The sequence below is a fragment of the Ochotona curzoniae genome, unplaced genomic scaffold, assembly GCF_017591425.1.
Source record: "Ochotona curzoniae isolate NIBS_2020 unplaced genomic scaffold, NIBS_Ocur_1.0 contig_2699, whole genome shotgun sequence".
Taxonomy (NCBI): domain Eukaryota; kingdom Metazoa; phylum Chordata; class Mammalia; order Lagomorpha; family Ochotonidae; genus Ochotona; species Ochotona curzoniae.
The window spans coordinates 5,685,369-5,705,549 of NW_024465561.1; the positions used below are offsets into that span (position 1 = coordinate 5,685,369).

Genomic DNA, 20,181 nt, shown 5'->3' on the forward strand with positions numbered 1-20,181 from the left:
GGACAGATCAACAAAGCGCTTGGAGAGCGGCAGAGAGAGAAGCACGTTTTATTGCCAGTCTGGGCGGTACCGGGAGTGGAGGGGGTTGGGGGGTGGGCAGGGCTGGGGAGGGGGCCGTGGAGGTGGCGGTGGGCACAGGTGACGGATGGAAAGCGTCAGATTCCAGGGGAATCCTGTGGGGGTGGAGAGGGTGAGAGGCGCAAAGGGACCCCTTCCAAACCTGCCCCTCGCCGCCCGCCCCAGTCCCGCATTGCGCCCCTCCCCCAGCGGGTCAGGGCTGCAGGACCTGGCTGAGGTCCACGGCGCCAGGTGTCTCTACCGCCTGCGAGTGGACAGACCTGAGGAGGCAAAACACAGAGTTGTAGCGTCAGGAGGGGCGTCCCCGCCGCCCAGCTTCAGGTCAAGCCCCACCTCGTCCAGCCCTGACCCTTCCACACGGGCGGGCGGTCTCCCCAACTCACGGCGAATGGAGCTGCGGAAAGTTCCCTCCTCTTCATCGGGCTCCCCAGTTCTGGGAAGGGAGAGGCAGAGGGATTTGGGGGGTGCAAAGGGAGCTCGGAAGCTCCCCCACCCCTAAGGGGCCCGGGGTCCCGAGGCCTAGAGAGGGCGAGGAGCAGGCTGCGGGCCCACCGGCCACCAGGAGCCCTCAGGAACAGGTGAAGGGGGCAGGTCGGGGAGTGCAAGGAAGCAGGCTGGTCCTGAGTCCCGGGCGAACTGCCACAACTCGGCCTGGGTGGGAAACCCAGCGTGCCCACCGCCTGCTCCGAGGCGATCTGGGTCAGGGGGCGGCTACCTCTCCATGCCTCAGTTTCCAGCCATCACCTTGGGGGTGCGTGGTGCACCCCAGGAGGAGACCCCCGACAATGTGTCCCCGCCGGCCTGGGCTTGGGATGCTTTCTCTAAGGCTGAGGCAGAGCGCCTCGGTCCCGCGCGGGCGGCTCCGGTGGGCAGGGTGGGAGGGAGCTGGGTACACAGTGGGCGCTTCTTCATGCCTGCTGGCTGAGGGCGGCAGGCCGCCGACTGGCAGGCAATAGCGCCGCTCTGCAAAGGCCTCTTACCTCTGCTGCTGGTTGAACTTGCACCGGCACTTCTTGCCTGTAGGGGTGGGGAGAAACACAGGCTGAGGGAGGGTCCCCATAATATGCGGGCACCCCCAGGGGCAGCTCCCGCTCGCCCCCGCCTTGGTCCACGCGGCACCAGCCGGGACTGGGCTGAGGGCGGGGCTGGGGCGGGGCGAAGTGGGCAGGGGCGGGCTGGGGAACGAAAGGCGGGGCCAGAGCCGAAGGGCGGGACGACGCTGGAATGGGGCGGGGCGGAGAAGGGGTGGAGCTGGGGGCGGGGCGAAGTGGGCAGGGGCGGGGCTTGAATCCAGAAAGGGAGGGGCGGAGCCGGGGGTGGGGCGATCCAGGGGGTGGGATCCAGGTCAGGATGGGGAAGGGGCGGGGCGAACTGCGCGGGGGCGGGGCTTGGATCCAGGCAGGGGCGGGGCTGAGATCCAGGGAGGGGTGGGGCGAAATGGGGAAGGGAGGGGCGAGACTGGGGTCCAGGCTTGGGGGGGCCGAAGGGCGGGGCCAGAGCTGAGGTGGGGGCGGGACGACGCCGGAACCGGGCCGAGGTGGGGAAGGGCGGAGCTGGGATTCAATGAGGGGGCGGGGCCTAGGCTGGGCGCCGGGGGCGGGGCGGGGCTTGGATCCAGACAGGGGTCTGAACCGGGGGCGGGGCGACGTGGGCTGGGATCCAGGTCGGGGTGGGGAAGGGGCGGGGATAGGGGCGGGGCGACGCTGGAATGAGCGCTGGTGAGCAAGGGGTGGAGCTAGCTGGGGCACAGGCTGGGTTGGGGCGTGGGCGGGGCTGGGGGCGGGGCCAGGGCGGCGGGGCGGGGCACGAGCAGGACCGAGAGGGCAGGGTCCGATCAAGAAGGGGGCGCAGGCTCTTACTCAGGATAATGAGGATGCCCAAGATGAAGAGAATCCCTGCGATAATGAGGCCTCCGATCCGCAGAGACTGGTAGTCTGTGGGCGACAGGGAGAAGGTGAGGGGCAGGGTGGAGGTGAGGGGGAGTTGAGAGGAGCTGGGAGGAGATGAGAGGTGGGAAGTGAGGAACTGGGAGGAGGTGAGGGGTAGGAAGGAGGTGAGGATGGAATGGGAAGGAGGTGAGGGCTGGGAGGTGGTGAGGATGAAGAGGAAGGATGTGGGTACAGAGCAGGAGGAAGGTTGCTGAGGGAGTACCGCACACGGGAGAGGTGAGGTCTGGGAGAAGTGGGGTGTCCAGGAGAGGACAGGAGAAAGCACAGGAGGCAGAGGGCGAGCCCTGTAACCCTGAGAGGGCACAGGGAGGATGACCTGGGCACAGGGAGGGCCATGTGGACCCACAGGGCATCCCATTCCTCCCCAGCACACCCCTCACCATAAGTGAACGGGTCGTGTTCCTGTGACGCTTCTGCAGAAAGAGAGACCAGGCAGGGTGCATGTCAGATGGCCACCCAGGGGCTCCTCCCACCCCCTCCGCCCCGTGCCCCCTGCCGGTCCCAGCACCCACCCTGCCTCATGACAGCACCAGGCCTCCATTCCACCCCACCCCTTTGTCTGACCATGGCAGCCTGTGACTCTGCTCCTTGTGGGGGCCTCAACACCCTGGTACCCCAGCTGATGCCTCAACTCCAGGTTGGGGGTCTCCAATCAGGTTCTCATAGCATTTCTCCTATCCCTGCTGGGGGGGCAAAGGGGAGCTGCGGGGGGCTCTGAGAAGCCTCCCAGGACTCACCTGCTCTGGCCATGGCGAGGAGACCCACACAGAGAACCCAGGCAGGCCCAAGAGACGCCATGTCCTGTGGGGACGCTATGGTCAGGCCGTGTGTGTTCTCGGCCACCTCCCCCAGTCACTGGGGCCTGGACCCAAGGGGTTAAGCTTGAGACAGTCCAGGGACTTAATACAAAGTCACCCAGCCTGGTTGCCCGAGAAACAAGGGCAGCCCTTGCTTCGCAGGGGCCAGCCAGCCATGTAGGGGGCATACAGCAAGAAAGATCCCACCCACTGTGGGGAGGGAGGGTCCCCCATGAGCCTCCCCCTCCCCACAGCAGGCCCTAGGTGCCTCCCCTCAACCCTGGGTGTGCCCTGGGGGGCACGCCCAGGTCGCACCTGCCTCGTAAGTCCCCCGGAGTCCCCACTCTCCTGCCCGTTCTGTGCCTGACCCTGGGTATAAATATCTCCCACTTCATGCTGGAGGAATTCACCACACACAGGCGCCATGGCAACAGCTGGGCTGCTCCCACTCGGGGGTCAGGCACAACAAGCTGCCACCTCGCCACCGGGCCACCCCCGGGGAGGAAAGGCCACCCTTCTCCTTCCCGGAAAGCAGTGCGTGAAGGCCCCATCTCCCACCCCACCCACCTCCTGGTGACATCTTTCTAATGGGACAGTAACAGAAGGCCCAGGCTAGAGGGACTGGAGAGAGAGAGAGGGAGGGAGGGGTTGATGTCCAGAGCCAGGGTACACACGTGTACACACACACACACGCATGCGTGGGACTGGAAGCTGGTGCAAACAACACCCTTCTCTATGCTACTAGGTGGAGGCGTGCAGCGTGCTCAATAACCCCTCTTCCGGGTGTCCTCAAACACCCAGAACAAGCCAAGCCATCCATGGACACCCCTGACCCCACAACCAGCCAGAGACAGGAGAGCCCGTCCCCACACTCCCAGCCCTGCAGGGACCCCCCGGTGTCCTCACCACCACCACCATGCTCCCGGCTCCCTCCCAGGGCAGGCCTGCCTGAGAAGCCACTGGCTGGCCACTCCTGCTCCCAAAATAGGCAGCCTGGCCCCAGCACGGGATGAGGCCTACAGGGGAGGGGCGGGCTTGCTCACCCCAGTCAAGCTGTCCCCCGCCGCCGAGAGAGAGTGAGAGAGGCCCCCCAAACTGTGCCGCTGTGCCCTGGGGCCCCCCAAGCACTTTGGACCCCCTGGCCCAGTGCTGGCTGGATGCACTGCCCCCACAGGCAGGCTCCCCTCCCCACAGGCCCCACCCCAGCCTGGCCCTCCCCAACCAGCAGCTGTAACTGGAGCCCAGGCTGGAGGGGGGCCAGGGGGCGGCCCCCAGCCCAGACCGCCCTGTCCTGCTAGGTTAACTCTCTCAGCTCAGAAGCACCACTGCAGACGTGGCTGGGGAACCCTGGGTGGCGCACGTGGGCCGCACACATGGCCACATAGGCACACATACAAGCTGCTGAACTCGGGTGGAAAGGAGTGTTTTTCTGCTTCCTGGGACTAGGGCCAGGCAGGAACATGGGTCAGCAAGTGCTAGGATCCCTGACTCCTGACCCCAACCCCAGGGCTCCCCAGTGGAACCCTGGACATCACGGTAGGGCTGTTTTTGAGGAGACAGGGCACCTTGTTATGTGTTGTTTGCTGCTGCCTGTGAGGGGCCCTGGGAGTACACACACTAACAACAGACCACAGTACACATGTGGGCATCTGCACCCATACAGGGGCAGACACACACAGAAACACTTACCGAGAAGCTTAAAGGCATAGCCACACGGCCAGTATGCCTACACCCCCACACCCCGAGAAGCAAAGGCCAAGGAATCTCTGTGCACACCTCCTTGACACACAGGTGGACACCGTCAAGGGCATTGCCACACCAAGCTGACCTCTCCCCCAGCTGGGGGCAGGCAGGTGCATGGTGGGTCGCTCTGTCACACGCATACAGGTCAACACCAGTGTTCACACACTCCCAAACCACATACGCCCCTGGTGACCCCCTGGGGGACAACACAGAGCAGGCCAGGGTTCCAGGGAATCAGGGCTGGCCACTGCAGCCTTGGGTAACCCTGCCACTCAGTTTTCTGCATCTGAAACTGAGAAATCACTAAGATTAAACATGGGACTCCCAGCTGGCTCAAAGGCCTCTGAACTTGACGTGGCCTTATGATCACTTCAGAGATGAGCAAACAACAGGTTTCCCAAGGTTCTCTGGTGGTTATGAACAGAAATGTCCAACACACCAGCCCGGGGCCGCCAAAAGCTGCAGGGCACCCCAGGAGCACCAAGGCACGCTCACTCCCAGGCCTCTCTCGCACTCTCTCACACACACTCACACTCATTTCCACAAAAGGCTCCCTGGTCCAGTGTCGGAGCCTCCACCCCAGGTGGTTAATGATAACCCTGATGTTGATGTAGAACTGAGGCACCGGCCCAGCTCTTGGCCAATCTCACGTCCTTGCCCCAGAGTACAGCGGTTCAGCCCTTTCCAGCTGTGTGATGTCCCTTCTCTTGGCTCAGCCTCTCCTGAGATAACAATGACATTCAATTCAGAGGGAGGCTTGGAGGAAGATTAAGCAAATGTTCGGAGGGTCTGGCATTGTGGTGCAGTGGGTTTAGTTATCTACAATGCTAGCTTCTCATGGGAGCACCTGTTCATATCCCATCTACTCTGTTTCCTATGAAGTTCTCTGCTAATGTGCCAGGGAAAGCGGCAGAAGATGGCCCAGGTGTTTGGACCTGCCGCCCCTATGCGAGATCCAGGTGGAGTTCCCAGCTTTGTCCTGGTTTGCCATAGGCCTTTTGCAGCCATTTGAACACTCAAGAAGCAGGTGTAAAATCTCTCTCCTCTGTCTCCCCCTTACTTTCTTTGTAACTGCCCTGCAAATAAACACATAACTCTTTAAAAAATAATTCAATGAGGAGTGGGAGGGGTGCTGTCACAGTGGCATTATAGGCTAAGTCTCTGCCAGCAGTGGTAGCAACCCACTTACCTCTTGGCTGTTCCAACTCTTTTTTTTTTTTTCTTAAGATTTGTTTATTCGAAAGTCAGATATACAGAGAGGAGGAGAGAGAGAAAGGAAGATCTTCCATCCGATGATTCACTCCCCAAGTGAGTGCAACGGCCGATGCTATGCCGATCCGAAGCCAGGATCCAGGAACTTCTTCCGGGTATCCCACACGGGCAGGGTCCCAAGGCTGCCACGCTGCCGGGCCTGGCTGTTCCAATTCTAATCCAGCTCCCTGCTCACTGCCTGGGAAAGCAGCAGAGGATGACCTAAAGCCTTAGGTCTCTACACTCATGTAGGAGTCCTTGAGGAAGCTCCTGGCTTCTGGCTTTGGAATGGCCCAGCTCCAGCCATTGTGGCCATTTGGGGAGCAAACCAGTGGATGGAAGATCAGTCTCTCTCTCTCTCCCCTTCTATTTGCCACTCTGCTTTGCAAATGAACTTGTGAATGGGAGATCTTTGTTTCTCCTCTCTAAATCTGCCTTTCCAACAAAAATAGATAAATCTTTTTAAAAAAATGAATAAAAATTTTTAAAAACCATGTAAAACAATGTGAACAAAGCCCGACACACAGAAAGTCATTAAAACAACGAGCCAGCCCCATTGTTATCCCTGGCCTCCTTCTCGTGGTGATCTGGGGTGAGAGGCCCGCTAGGCTGGGCACGCTAGCAGTGAGCGAGGCTCTGTGTGCCCCCTCTGTGCCCCCAGTACACAGCTCTTTCTCTGTACTAAGACACTGTCAAGTTCACACTCACTCACAGAGGACTCGCTCGGATCCCAGGCTCCTGGGGTGCAGAGCTCACGCCCAGCCTGCCTTCCTCACCACAGTGAGTTCTCTCCACAGCTGGGTGCCCCCGCCAGTGCTCTGGTTTCACAGATGGGAAAGCTGAGGCCTCTCAGCTCCCTGACCTCCAGTGAATCCCCAGGTTGCACACCAGCAGGGAGATGGGCTACTGTGTTCACACACACTGCCCTCCCACGCTGGGGCCAGTCTGCAGACCAGAGGCAACAGGTGACAGTGGTTCCATTTAGAGCTGAACGGCATCCTGAAGGTCACAGTTTAACTTTCTTGGGTCTCAGTCTCACCATCTGTAAGGTAGGGACAGTAATGCCACCAGCCTCACAGTACAGGCTAATACTCAATACTTGGACCATTTCAGGTCAGCGATGTGTTGGGGTGGAAGGGGAGCGTCGTTTGTTTACTGACTTCCTAGATAGAATCTACCCAAATTGCTGAAGGTCTTGCATCCACATGAAAGCCGTTAGCCCACCTACCCTTGAATTCTGATCTCTGGACAAGGTGGCGCCGTCCTGGGGTTTATTTCCCGAAGTTGGCCTCCCGCCCCGCCACGGGGGTGGGTACACAAGGGGTTAATATCAGGGTAGGGAGACAAGGGAGGTCAGGGGTTTGGGGCTGGACAACGGTTCCACCAAGTGTGGCCACCAGAGGGAGCAGCTGGGCCTCAATTGGCCCCTTTGCGCCTCCATGACAGCGCCCACCACACCCTCCAGGAGCCTGGGGAGGGGGCTGGCTCGCTAGAGACCCCGACAGCGGCAGCACTCCCCCTCCCATCTGCCGAGCCGTGTGGTCCCCACTCTGCCGCCATCCTCCTTATACTGTCTGAATGGGTTGACTGGGGGCTCTGGGGAGGGGGCCGGCTGGGCGTGGCCAGGACAGGACCAGCCCGGGGCGGCCCCGCCCCCTCCCCAGGGGCCACCCAGTCCCTCTCCCCATAGCAGCTCTTCCTATGGCCTCTGACCCCCTCCTCCTTCCTACCCAGCACCCGGGGGCCCAGCAAGTCCCTCTCCCAAATCATCAGGGAGAAGGAGCGTGGGAGGAGGCTACCAACCGGGAGAGGCCCGGAGGCCAGCAGACAGGGGACCTGCGGGGACTGGGAGACTGGACAGAACCAGAGAGAAGGACAGGGAGACAAAGGCAGGCAGGGGGAGAGAAGGGAGCAGGCTAACTCAGAGACAAGCAGAGAGGGAGGGAAAAACAGCAGGCAGGGAGGCAGGCTGGAAGGGAGGCCCCGGGGACCAGGGTCAAGGCCAGGGTGGGAAGGGCAGGTGGGATGCAGGGGCGCGGAGCGTAGGGGAGTTAGTGGGAGAGGGCAGGGGGCACTTTGGCAGGGGGAGGGGGCATGGGAGGGGCAGCCCCGCTGCTGTTGCTGCTGCTGCTGCTGGACGGACCAGGGCAGGGGGCAGCCTGGAGAGCCCCGAAGAGCAAGTGTTCCCCCAGCTGTTCCTGCTCCAAAGACAGCGCGCTGTGCGAGGGCTCCCCGGAGCTGCCCAGGAGCCTCCCTCCCACACTACTATCCCTGTGAGTGCCAGGCCCCGTGGGGACCGGGGACCTAGGCTGTGACAGACAGCCAAGCACGGAGGGGGCAGGAGTCTGTCTCCCTGACTACAGAGGCAGGTTCAGCATGGGACTAGCCCCTGCCCCCCTCCACCTCACCCCATCACTGCCTGCATTCCCCCAGCTCACTCGTCAGGACCGGACTCACCCAACTGAAGGCCGGAAGCTTCCTGAAGGTGCCATCTCTGCACCTGCTGTAAGTGTCATGGGTCATGGGTGTCCACGCATGGGCACGTGGAGTGGTCATACACATGTGTGAGGGTATGCATGTGTGTACACACAGCCTTTCGTGTGCCCCAGGTGGGCTAGGGGTGGGGTCCAGGTGGCAGTGTCCGAGGGAGGGGTGTTGGCACTCTGTAAAATGCCTCTCTTACTCTCTCCAGCCTCTTCACCTCCAACTCCTTCTCTGTGATTGAGGATGATGCGTTTGCAGGCCTGTCGCACCTGCAGTATCTGTGAGTGGGGTCCCAGGGGACGGGAGCAGGTGGGTCTGGCTCCCGGGAGCAGTGGCCTTGACCACTGACCACACTGTACCACTCACCTATCTGCACTTCGAGATCCACAAAGGGCCTGCCCATTGGGAGCCTGTTTCTGTCCCTACCCAGGGAGGGAACAGGTGAGGGAGCTGGAGTCAGGACATACTGCCTACCAACAGATGACTGGGACATGGGTGGTGGCAGGGCCGAGGGGGCACAGCTGCTATAGGGTAGCAATCATGGTGGTGATGGCCTTGAGCTGGGGGCAGTGGTGATGACGGGAACAGTGGCAGTGACCCTGGGACCACTACTCAGGGAAACTGTTGATGATAATGGCAGTTACAACAGCAACAAGTCTGTGGATTGGTGGCAGGGAGGCCAAAGTCAGCAAGGTTGGCAGTGTTGACATTGGTGGTGACTGTGGCAGGCTGCTGGCCTGGTATCTGGGTTGGTGACTGATGTGGAGGTTGAGGAACAAGGCAGCCACATTGCTGACTGTGAGTGGAACTGTGAGTGTTAGTGATGGGGAGGTGATGCTATGGCTGCAGTCCAGTGCTGGTGATGAGGTGGCAGGTTTCGGGATCTTAGTGACAAAGGCTGTGTTGGTGGCTTCGCTTAGCAGTGTTTGTGGATGCAGGGTTGGGTTGTGACATTGTTGGGGTTGAAGATGGCAGTGAGTGGCCATGCTGCTGGTGATGACCAAGGTGGCAGGGGAAGATATAGCAGACAGTGGCAGTTACCGGGCAGGTGGGTCTGGCTCCTGGAAGCAGTGGCTTTGACCACTGACCACAATGTGCCACTCACCTTTCTGTACTTCGAGATCCACAAAGATCACCAGGCTGGGGCTGGTGCTGGTAAATGAGGCATGGGTGACAGTGATGGCTGTGGGTATCACTGGAGACGCAGGGGTAGGTACCGATGGTGGTGGTGATGGTGAGGCTGGCTGGGGCCTCCAGAGCCACCAGGATCGTAGGAAGTAGGCCCCTTCCTGGGGTTGTGGGAGCTTTTTGGGGGAGAGGATCCCGCATCGTCCATAACCTGTGGCTCCCCTGGGGGCACCTCCCTCACACTGCGTTCCCTCCACAGTTTCATCGAGGACAACAAGATTGGCTCCATCTCTAAGAACGCCCTCCGAGGACTCCGCTCGCTCACACACCTGTGCGTGACTCCATGCCCTGGCCCGTCCCCTGGGACACAGGGCATCCCAGCGGCTGGCTACTGACTGCTCCTCCTCCTCTTCTTCTCCCAGAAGCCTGGCCAATAACCACCTGGAAGCTCTGCCCAGGTTCCTGTTCCGAGGCCTGGACACCCTGACTCATGTGTGAGAATCCGGGGAGGGCACAGATGGCATGGGGGCTTGGGGAGCACGTGGGGGTAGAAGGGCAACTCGTGTGAGTGTGGCTGCCCCGCCATGGGTGTTCCGTGTTCTTCTCATGGGTCCTGGGCTTGGGGAGAGGAACACGGCCTCATCCCTCGCATCCTGCCCTCTTGCCCCAGGGACCTCCGCGGGAACCCGTTCCAGTGCGACTGTCGTGTCCTCTGGCTGCTGCAATGGCTGCCCACTGTGAATGCCAGCGTGGGCACTGGGGCCTGCGCAGGCCCCACAGCCTTGGCCCACATGCAGCTCCATCAGTTGGACCCAAAGACCTTCAAGTGCAGAGCCACAGGTGGGGGATCTCCTGGGGTGTTAGGAAGGGCCCCCAGGAGGCAGTGGTGGGAGGTCAGTTAGGGGGAAGCAGCTATCCGGGCAGAGGGCCTGCTTCAGCCTTGGGGCCCTGCCACCTTCTGGCTGGGAGCCCTAGAGTAAATAGCAGTACCTTCCTGGGCCTCAGTCTCCTTGTCTGGAAAATGGGCGCAATAAGTAATTACCTGGCATTACATGAGGATTCAAGGGCATGCCCACTGCTGTCCAACCCTGATGGATCGATCGTCACTCTCAGAGTTGATAGAATGCTGAGCCCTCAGAAGGACTGCCCTGGTGCCCAGGCTTGTGCTAGGGGCTGTGAGTGTAACCTCACCTGGAGTGCAGAGATGTGCAGATCTGAGCCCCTGGAGGTCGTGATGAAGGCAGCCCTGTACCTTGTCCTCTGCAAGGACACAGTCCAGAGGCAGGGGGTGAGGGCACAGGCTGGCCCCAGAAGGAGAATCCACAGTCAGAGGAGGCAGAGCCCCCTGGGTAGGGAAGCCACAGAAGCAGAGGGTGCCAGGTGGAGCTGACGGGTCACCAAGAGCTGCCTGGAGGGGGACTGGACACTCAAGTTCGAGCTGGCAGGGCCCTTACCCAACTGCACAAATCCATCAGTAGCATTGGTTGTTATGTGGCAGCATGCAGCCTGGCGGGGTCTGTGTGACTCACAGGGCCAGTGGGATGGCTGCAGTGGCCAGTCTTTATCCAGTTATTCAACAGACATTCAGGGAGGCCCGTGGTGTCCCAGCCCTGAGTGGGGGACAGCGGTCAGGCTGTGCTGGATAAGCTCTGGCCTCCTGGGACCTGCAGCTCCAGGATTTGGGCACAAGGACATGGAATGAAGTCTTGCACAGATAAATGTGGGTGCCACTCTATGATACATGCAGGTGCAACCCAAGGCAGGTGTCCAATCCTCCATGGGGGGTGGGGGCCACTCTGGACAGGGAACATTTGACCTGGAGTTAGCCTGGTGAAAAGCAGAGGGGAAGGTGTCCCCGGCAGGGAGAAGGAGCCATGGGTAAGGAGAGAAGATAGGTGTGGGGGTGAGTGCAGGAGGGGCACCAATGAGGTCAAAGCTCACAGGGACCTCACTTTGGAGGACTTTGCCCTGAGGGCTGTGGCATCCACTGACTCAGGGTTTCCATCGTGGCATGTGGAAGCAGGGACTGGCATGTTAAAAAAGCATTAAGCTGCGCTTGAACAAGCTGTGCCGATTCTGTGCGTCAGCTGCAGTAGAAAGCTAAGCCATGGGGACAGAGGGGCTCAGAACACCAGCAGGGTCTCTGGAGACGGGTCTGGTGGGTAGGCCGCCCCCTGGATGCTGTCCTTATAGCATAGACAGGTTGTGGATCATCCTGGGTCAGCTGGGAGAAGCAAGATGTGCGTTACACCCATCATGCCTGCTACATGCGAACTTGATCTGTGCACTAAAACATCGAGGAGGCCAAGAGGGGGTCAGGAGATGCCAGGATAAGGTGACTTCAAGCTGGGCAGCTCTGGTCCGGCTGCGTGGATGGTGGGGAGGCTGGGAGGCCTCGGGCAGCCAGCCGCTAGGGTTACTGAGCCTCCAGGGATGATGATAAAAGCTGACACCTCGAAGGGACGCCGTGACACTGGACAAGTTACTCAGCATGCCAGGGAGCGACGGGCAGCCACTTGGCCATACCACACAGCTTAGCATGCAGACACGCTTATGCCATGGTGAGGGACAGGTGCCACCGAGAAACTAAGTCTCAGGGAGGAGGACCTCCGGGCTTAACTGTCTCCTGCCACTCCCAGAGCTGTCCTGGTTCCAGACAGTCCGGGAGTCGGCACTGGGCGTGGAGCCCTTCTCCTACCAGGGGGAGCCCCATGTCATCCTGGCTCAGCCCTTTGTTGGCCGCTGCCTGATCCTCGCCTGGGACTACAGCCTGCAGCGCTTCCAGCCCAAGGAAGAGCTGGCAGGTGAGCCCCCTGTCCACTCACCCGCCTGCCCCTAGTGCCCCGGGCTGGCCAGCCTGTCTGACCTGTTCCGTTACACCCCGCCCCGCCCCCCCATTGCCTCCCAGCACCTTCGGTGGTAGCCTGCAAACCGCTGGTGCTGGGCCCTCGCCTCTTTGTGCTGGCCGCCCGCCTGTGGGGTGGCTCCCAGCTGTGGGAGCGGTCCCGCCCAGACCTGCGCCTGACCCTGACCCAGGCCCTGGCCCCACGGAGGCTGCTGCGGCCCAACGACGCCGAACTCCTATGGCTGGAAGGGGACCCCTGCTTCGTGGTGGCTGATGCCTCCAAGGCGGGCAGCACTACCTTGCTATGCCGAGACGGGCCCGGCTTCTACCCGCGCCAGAGCCTGCATGCCTGGCACCGGGACACGGATGCTGAGGCCCTGGAACTGGACGGACGGCCCCACCTGCTGCTGGCCTCGGCCTCACAGCGGCCCGTGCTCTTCCACTGGCTCGGGGGCCGCTTTGAGAGGCGCACGGACATCCCCGAAGCCGAAGACGTTTATGCCACGCGCCACTTCCAGGCCAGCGGAGACGTCTTCCTGTGCCTTACCCGCTACATCGGGGACTCCATGGTGAGGTCCCCGCTGGGGGATGGGCACAAGGCTAGCAGCTACTCCCCACCCCCCCAAGTGCTGGTGGCAGCAGTGGGGATAGGGGCGTGTTGGTCTTTCAGCACTGACCCTACTATGCACAGGATCTTCCTAAAGGGACCCCTGTCTTACATCTGACCTTTGAACTTTGACCCCAGCTCAACACTCCCTGTCCCCCACCCCACCCCTGCCAAGTCCTGACTGTGGCATTAAGATTTTTGCTTTTGCCATCACTGTCCCCCCCAAAATTCTGGCTCTGTAATTCGGACACCCCCCCCCCAGTTGCATGCCCATGCCCAAGCTGACATGCTGGATCCCCAAGACTTGCTTACTCCTCCCCCATTCTCTTCCTGGAGTGGGGTGCAACCAGGAAGGCCCTGGTCTGACTCCTGTGCTCACAGCATGCCTGAATGGGGAGACTGGGAGGAGGTGGGAGGAACGGGGAGCAGAGGGCCCTAACTGGGTGCCCCTCCCACCTGCCTCCCCGCCAGGTCATGCGCTGGGACGGCTCCATGTTCCGCCTGTTGCAGCAGCTCCCCTCGCGAGGAGCTCACGTCTTCCAGCCGCTGCTCATCGCCAGGGACCAGCTGGCCATCCTGGGCAGCGACTTCGCCTTCAGTCAGGTCTTGCGTCTGGACTCTGACAAGGGGCTTCTGGAGCCGTTGCAGGAGCTGGGGCCTCCGGCCTTGGTGGCCCCTCGGGCCTTCGCCCACATCGCCGTGGCTGGCAGACGCTTCCTGTTCGCGGCTTGCTTCAAGGGCCCCACGCAGGTCTACCAGCACCGCGAGTTAGACCTCAGCGCCTAACCCCGGACCGCGGGGCTAGGAGCTGGCGTGGACACTCGGGGCGAGGCGGGTTCTGGGAGACGCTGACCACAGGCCGAGTTCCTCCGCCACCGGCCCACTCCTTGGAGGATCTGGGCATGCACGTGGACAACTGGAAAATCCCAGCCCCGGAGCCTGGCCAAGCTGCTCTTGCAGGGTCGGTGGGCCCGCAGACAGCATCCTTGCGGAGTCCGAATGCAATCCGGCCAATCAATCGCTTCCTGGGAGGAGGGCCTCCGTGACGTCACAGTTGCTGGGCAGCTTTCCCTGCTGGACTAACTCCCTCTGCCGCTTGTGCGCATGTCTGCTGCCGCCGGCGGCTCCTGGGCGGCTTCTCCCTGTCGCGCATGCGCAGGTGGAGAGTGGGTCCTGGTGGAGAAGCTAGGGCATTTGGGGGATCCTTGGAGACCCCTGGCCGTCCCAGAGGATGATCAGAGCAAGGACAGAAAGTGTGTAAGATCAATAAATATGCCGTGCACCTGCCCCGCGCGTGAAGGGACCCCCGGGACATCAGGGGAGGAAGCCCCTCCAGGAGGTGTGTGGCTTGTTCCCGCAGGACCACCCGGGGGTTCTTGGTGGTCCGGGAGCTGGTGTGGGGGACTGCGAAGGGGACTTCATGGAATGGCCAAGGGACAGAAGGCACGCTCGGGGAAGGAAGGCGCGGGTTTGTGGGCTTCTTTGGAAGATAACGTTCCAAGCATTGCAAGAGATATTTTTGGGTGTTTTGGAACAATTTGAGGCATTTTATTGGAAGGCTATGGCAACATTTCAGATGCCTTATTGGGTACTGAGGAGTCTCAAGAGAGTGTAGGCCATGCGGCTGCAGTAAGGGTTCCATAGGGAGTTACGTAATGGGCCTCCTTAAAGGAACACTGGATATTGGGAAAGCTGCTGGAGTATATTGGGGTTTCCCCATCTCACTAGGATGACATCCGTTCTGCTTCCCCTGGGTGACCCCAGAACCACGAGTGTCCTGCAGTCCACGTGGTTCACTCTGACAGGCGTCCCCTGCTTGACTACTAGAAAAGCTGAAATTGCATGCAAGGCTGCCCGCTGCCAGCAGCCGAGGCGAGGGAGGACCTCCCCTTGGGAAGCCTGCTGGCTGTTCCCCAGGAGACCCCAACCCCTCCCCACCTCCCAAGCCCACAGTGGCACACGCAGAGGCTGCTCTGGCTATAGGCACGGTAGTTTCAGGTTAAAAATAGAGTAAGAAGACACCCCCCTGCATTGAGGGGTGAGTTGAGGGAGCCCTGGGGGTTGGGGTGCCATCCTGGTGGGCAGGTTTGGGTGTAAGCCCAGGGTGGGGTGGGGTAAGGGGCACAGAGGCAGGCCATCCATGTTTTGGGGCCAATCCATCCGTCCTCAGCAGTCAGGGGCAGAGCCTGGGAGAAGCGATGGGGCCACATGTGAAGGTAGGTCAGCTTCTGTCTCCTGGGGACACACGGTAGGTGCCTGTCACCCATCGCCCACACCCCGCCTTCCCCTCCCATCCCAGTCTGGGGGTTGTCCCTGCCTTACCTGAAGTGATGAGAGGCGGGGGCAGGGCGGTGGTGACTAGGGAAATAAACAAGCCTTGATGTCAGAACCCGCCCCTGCGGGCTACAGGCGTCTCAGCTTGCCCAGACCTGGCTATGTCTCTGCTGTGGGGTTGTCTGGTACCAGGGATGAGGGCATTCCAGGCTGGGCTGGGAGGTGAAGTGCAGTGAGGTGGGGCCCTGGGGATTATCAGCTATGAATAAGCAGCTTTCTGCATTGCTGGCTCTGCAAAGCTTTTTCTCTACAGTGTGAGATGGAAAGGAGGGGTTGGCCAGGAGGAAGGTCTTACCTGGGCTTCTAGCCGAACTTGCATTTGCACTTCCCACCTGTGTGGGTAGGAGGGGAGGGGAGGTGAGAGGTCTAGGGAGGGGACCTGTGGCCCTGCCCCTCCCCTGCCCTTCCCCCCCACCACCTCCATCCCTCCCAGATGGCCTGGGAAACTCACTCAGGAGGACGATGATGCCCATGGCGCACAGGATCCCAGCACAGATGACTCCGCCCACCTGGAGGCTGTGCCAGTCTAGGAGGAAAGCCAGAGGGACCCTGACCCTGCGGGCCAGCACGGGCCTCCCCAGGGGGCCTCCCATCTACTTGGCTAATCTGGATTGATCATCTGGGATGCACTTCATGCTGGGACTACAGCAGAAGCAAGATTCTCTCCCTGCAGTTTACCTCCCCAACAAGTGGCTGGTGAGATGCTGCCTGTTGGGTTAGCTGGAGAAAGCCCCAGCAGCAGGAGTTAGAAAGAGAGCAGACAAGGTGGTCGAGGGGAGAATGTACATGTCCCAGGCACTGAGCTCAGCACATGCCAAGGTTCTGGGGTTGGCAGGGCATCCGAGGAGAGAGGAAGGAGCCTGGGGTGGCTGGGGCAGAAGTGGCACCGGGGAGCCAAACTCACTTCCTGCTCATGTGTAACCAAATTACTGGAATCTTCTGGAACACCAGGGTGGCATGCGTGTTCCACTGGGCCACTGCTCAATGCCGCTTCCTAGCCCCTGGCTAGCCTGGCCCATTGGGCCACCCCCATCGCACCCCTAGCCCACACTGCGTGGAAGCCTTAGCCCAGAACTGCACCAGAGCTCACCGTAGTAGAAGGGACTGTTTTTATCTGTAGAAAAAGAAAACAGGACATGGTCACTCAGGACCACAGGCAGGATGCAGGCCTCCCGGGAGCCACCTTGGGGTGTGACTTACCTTCAGGGTCATTGGCATCCAGGGCAGGCAGGCCTGACGGGAACAAGCAGGGGAGGGGCAAGTGACAAGGCTGGCCTCAGAAGTCCTGGGACAGGGTTCACGCAGCTTCCGGGAGCATCGCGTACTCACCCCCCACAGCCTGAACCCCACCCTGAGATCCCATACTCATGGCCTCTGCGCACTCCCTCGGCCCCTGCCTTGGTGTCTGAAGTGGGTTCTAATCTCAACGGTTCCTGGTCACCTTTGGTCCTCTGTCTCCAGGTACAGGACCATGATTTTTTTTTCTTGTCAAGGTGATAGGTGGTTCCAATCCCCAAGACCCTGTTTGCCCAGAGTCTGTGCCACCCACAGCCATCCTTGGGTTTCTGCTCCGTCCAGCCCTGCTCCAGGCCATGTTGAGTCTCCTTGCCCGTCAAAAGGCAGCGTCACCAACCTCAATCCGCTTTATTCCAAAATGCACCCTGATGTCACCCCCCTGGGTGGAGTGGGCAGAAAGCAATGCAATGGAGGCAGAGACCTGGGGTTCAATGCTGGGGTTCAGCTCTGGCCTGAACTCTTTATCAGCAGGAGATTAAGACTTTCTGATTGCATGTGAAGCACAGCATTAGGTGCCAGGTGCCAGGTGCCAGGTGCCAGGTGCTGTTCCAAGGACTTTGCTAATATTAACTCCTTGAACCCTCACAGTGGCATTTGGAGTAGTTTGGTTTTACAGATGGGGAAACCAAGGCACAGGGCATCCCCAGAGCTTGTGACATCATCACCAGGCTCCCAGCAGGAGCCTTCCTCCCTTAGAAGAGTGACAAGACAAATAAGATGGTGGCAAGACAGTCACAGCTATCAGAGACCCTGTCCTTAAAATCTCCCCTCCCCCACAGGTGACACTTGTCACACTCCAGGGGAGAGACCGGGAGGCCTGGCCAGCCAGGGAGTCCAGGGAGGAGGTGTGGGCTGGGGGGAAGGGGGGTCACTCACCTACTAGGAAGGCGAGCAGGCACAAGACCACCTCCCGCATGTCAGCGCTGGCCTAGAAGAGTCCAGGGGACAGGTGCGGCTTCAGCAGGGCACCAGGCTGCTGGCCCTGCGCCTCCGGTTCCCGCCACTCTCCTCCTGCCCTTTCCACTCGCCCTCTGCCCTTTCCCCCGTCAGGGCACAAGGCCCAGGCGACACCCAGGAAGGTGACATAAAGACTCTGGGCCCAAATGATAAGCGGGAACCCTAGAGTCAAGTGGGGGCTGGGCAGGAGCCAAAGCCTGAGACACAGCAGCTCTCGAAACCCACTGGACACCAGGGCGGCCTCGGGCGGTTCTGCCCGCTGCTAGCCCATCTTGCAGACGGGACGTACAGAGTGAATGCCTTGGTCGTCCACTTGGCTGGGAAGCCAGATGTAAAAACTCTAGCTAAAAACTCCAGCTGGCTCCCCAGGGGCTGCTGCTCGCCAAGTCAGGTCTGTTAGGGCCTCAGGGTGTTTGGGGAATTAGGGTGCCAAGTGGCAGGGGGCCCAGGTTCCGGGGTGTGAGCCATAGACAGTACAGAGCCTGCCTGGTTCTGCCCAGCCTTGCAGCTTCCAGCTTGGGGCCAACCAGCTGCCCAGGCCTGCCTGCATCCTCCAGCCCCCCTCTGTGGGGTGCAGGGTTTGGGGTGTCCAAACTCAGCCTCAGCTACATTGTCTGGCTTCCCCACCCTGCTGCCGCCCCACTTCTACCCCTAGGCAGGTTCCCCTGCCATCCCCTCCCTATCCCAATAGGGGCCCTACCAAGGCCCTTGTGCAGCAAACGGTCCCGCCCTCCCTAGGGCAGGTTTGTCCAGAAAGTTCTTCCTCCCCTTTTCACCTCCCACAACCTTGGACGCCGGTCCTAAGCTTCCCCATACACTCCTGCCTGCTCCCTGCCCCCTGCCCTACTGCTATAATCATCTCTGGCCATGAACTTGACAGCAAGAGCTAGTCCTGGCTTGCCTGTGCTGGACCCTCACTGCGCCTTCACCCATTCAACCCTCCAACAAGGAGTGGGGTCACCATCCGGTCCCCATTTCACTGCTGGTCAATGAGACTTGGGCTTGGAGCCGGCTGTGCTGTATGCACTAGTGGTACAGCAGCTTGTCATGTGTCCCCTTCAGACTTCGGTGGGAGGCGGCTGGGGGTGAGGGGATGCTGGTGGGTCCCAGGCAAGCAGGGAGCAGGTCTGGCTTCCTCCTTGGAATCCAGGAGCTGCTTCTTGAGGGAAATCACTCCTAAGGCATTCAGCATCTTGGGGGCAGAGCTGGAGTGAGCAAACAGGGAGGGCTGGTGGCGGAGAGAGGGGCACCGATCTGCAGCTGGTGCCCCCCTCCCCGGCTCTGTGAACCCTCAAGGATGCCAGTCCCTGCAGTTAGACCACCTGCTCTCCTCTCTCATGTCATCTTCCAGGCCTGCGCCATCCTTGTGTCACACTGCCATGGCCACCCACCAGGCTCCTCAAATGCAGTCACTTGTCACATGCCTCCCTTGCCCTGGGCCTGCTGAGTTGCAGCTGCTCAACCTCTTTCCACGGGCTCTTCCAGCCACCGGTGGCCTCCCCCATGACCACACCCAGCATCCCCACCCAACAAACTCTCTCTAGCCCAGGATTGCCGGAGGCTGCTGCAAGCTGGGTGTGTGCCCTTGGTGCCCCATGGAGGGGTCCTGGGCTGCTCCGGGACCCACCACACTATAGGTGAACATGGAGGCAGAGGATACATATGGCAGCTGGCTTCTCCCTGCATTGCCTGCACAGATCCTGATGGCAAGCAGGACAGCTTCTGTTCCCACCCTCAGCGGGCCCCTGTACCCCCTGTCCTAGAGTAGCCCAACCAGCACCCCCACTCCCATCACAGCTCCCCCAAGACCCACACAGCTCCAGGTCAGGGTGCCCCCAGACCCAAACAACCACACAGATTCTCCTGCTCCACTTGGCTGCCTTCATCTTCCTGGGAGCCCCTCCCTGCTGTACCCTTGCTCCTCTGCATTTCCAGATACCCCAAGACCATGGATGGTGGTACCCTCACTTCTCATCGGCTCGGCACCACCAGTAAGGGATGAATGAGGTAGTAGTTAAGGAGAGGCAGGGAGGGGGGTGTCTGTGTAGCAGATGCTGTGGGGGGGGCCACACAAGGGGGAGTTGGGGAGGGCCCGGTAGCTTACCTGGGGGCTCGCCGCAGAGCAAGGTTCTGGAAAAAGTAGAGAAAGTAGGGGCTGCCAGCCGGTCCTGCCTTTATCCACGACTGCCACGCCCTGAGCAAACCTGGGCAGGTAGAGAACAAGTCTGGCTCCCCAGGCTCTGGGGCTCCCCCACCCCGTCCCTGCTCTTAAAGAGATAGCTGCACCCCTCCGTGGCCACCACGGGGCTGCAAGCAGCTCCCCAGGGTGCCCCGGGATGGTAGCAGCCTCAGGTGAGGTGTGGGGGAGAGTGGGACTTGGAACAGGACCGTGAGAGGGAAAGTGTGGGGTCATTCCGGGCAGAGGAAGTGGCTGAAGCACCTCCTCATGACAGCCCCGGCTTGTGTGTTTTGTGGGAACGGTTTGCTCTCCCACAGGGGACTCCAGCTGGAGTCCCAAGGTTTGAGGTTCAGCAGAGTGCACCGCCATCACCGAGGCCCTGGGGGTGTGGGACACATCTGGGGAGACTCTGTGGGACACAGGGCTGGGGTGGGGGACTATGGACCCAACCACACCCCCACCCTGCAGTGGAGATCTGGACCCGAGTGCAAGCCTAGAGTTTCTTAGACCAGGCTCTGTCCAGAGGAGCTGGG

General features: G+C 60.8%; 3 protein-coding genes across 3 annotated transcripts; 1 reads left to right on the forward strand and 2 right to left on the reverse strand.

The window, feature by feature from the left end:
- Positions 1 to 82: 82 nt before the first annotated feature.
- FXYD1 (FXYD domain containing ion transport regulator 1) lies at positions 83 to 3,951 on the reverse strand. The gene is made up of 8 exons (XM_040976476.1): positions 3,868 to 3,951; positions 2,765 to 2,828; positions 2,408 to 2,440; positions 1,938 to 2,012; positions 1,059 to 1,095; positions 462 to 511; positions 287 to 338; positions 83 to 173 (listed from the first exon to the last, which is right to left on the reverse strand). The coding sequence occupies exons 2-7, from the start codon at positions 2,823 to 2,825 to the stop codon at positions 316 to 318; spliced, it is 279 nt and encodes a 92-aa protein (XP_040832410.1). The 5' UTR covers positions 2,826 to 2,828; positions 3,868 to 3,951; the 3' UTR covers positions 83 to 173; positions 287 to 315.
- A 3,956-nt stretch (positions 3,952 to 7,907) lies between these two features.
- LGI4 (leucine rich repeat LGI family member 4) lies at positions 7,908 to 13,668 on the forward strand. Its single transcript, XM_040976453.1, has 9 exons — positions 7,908 to 8,091; positions 8,252 to 8,323; positions 8,511 to 8,582; positions 9,690 to 9,761; positions 9,853 to 9,924; positions 10,101 to 10,270; positions 12,070 to 12,234; positions 12,339 to 12,844; positions 13,354 to 13,668. The coding sequence occupies exons 1-9, from the start codon at positions 7,913 to 7,915 to the stop codon at positions 13,666 to 13,668; spliced, it is 1,623 nt and encodes a 540-aa protein (XP_040832387.1). The 5' UTR covers positions 7,908 to 7,912.
- A 740-nt stretch (positions 13,669 to 14,408) lies between these two features.
- On the reverse strand, positions 14,409 to 17,600 carry FXYD3 (FXYD domain containing ion transport regulator 3). The gene is given in 7 exon segments (XM_040976477.1): positions 14,409 to 15,117; positions 15,205 to 15,240; positions 15,512 to 15,619; positions 15,655 to 15,742; positions 16,307 to 16,330; positions 16,417 to 16,449; positions 17,389 to 17,600. Coding segments are annotated over 5 exon segments (285 nt in total). The 5' UTR covers positions 17,429 to 17,600; the 3' UTR covers positions 14,409 to 15,117; positions 15,205 to 15,240; positions 15,512 to 15,519.
- Between the last annotated feature and the right edge of the window lie 2,581 nt (positions 17,601 to 20,181).

Bases quoted from the DNA above. Each gene is read 5' to 3' on its own strand.
- FXYD1 (XM_040976476.1), bottom strand. From the start codon at position 2,825: ATGGCGTCTCTTGGGCCTGCCTGGGTTCTCTGTGTGGGTCTCCTCGCC. The intron at 2,441-2,764 runs GTGAGTCCTGGG...CTCTTTCTGCAG, and splicing joins CCTCGCCATGGCCAGAGCAG to AAGCGTCACAGGAACACGAC. The intron at 512-1,058 runs GTAAGAGGCCTT...CTCCCTTCCCAG, and splicing joins AAGTTCAACCAGCAGCAGAG to AACTGGGGAGCCCGATGAAG.
- LGI4 (XM_040976453.1), top strand. From the start codon at position 7,913: ATGGGAGGGGCAGCCCCGCTGCTGTTGCTGCTGCTGCTGCTGGACGGA. The intron at 8,092-8,251 runs GTGAGTGCCAGG...GCATTCCCCCAG, and splicing joins CCTCCCACACTACTATCCCT to CTCACTCGTCAGGACCGGAC. The intron at 12,845-13,353 runs GTGAGGTCCCCG...CCTCCCCGCCAG, and splicing joins GCTACATCGGGGACTCCATG to GTCATGCGCTGGGACGGCTC.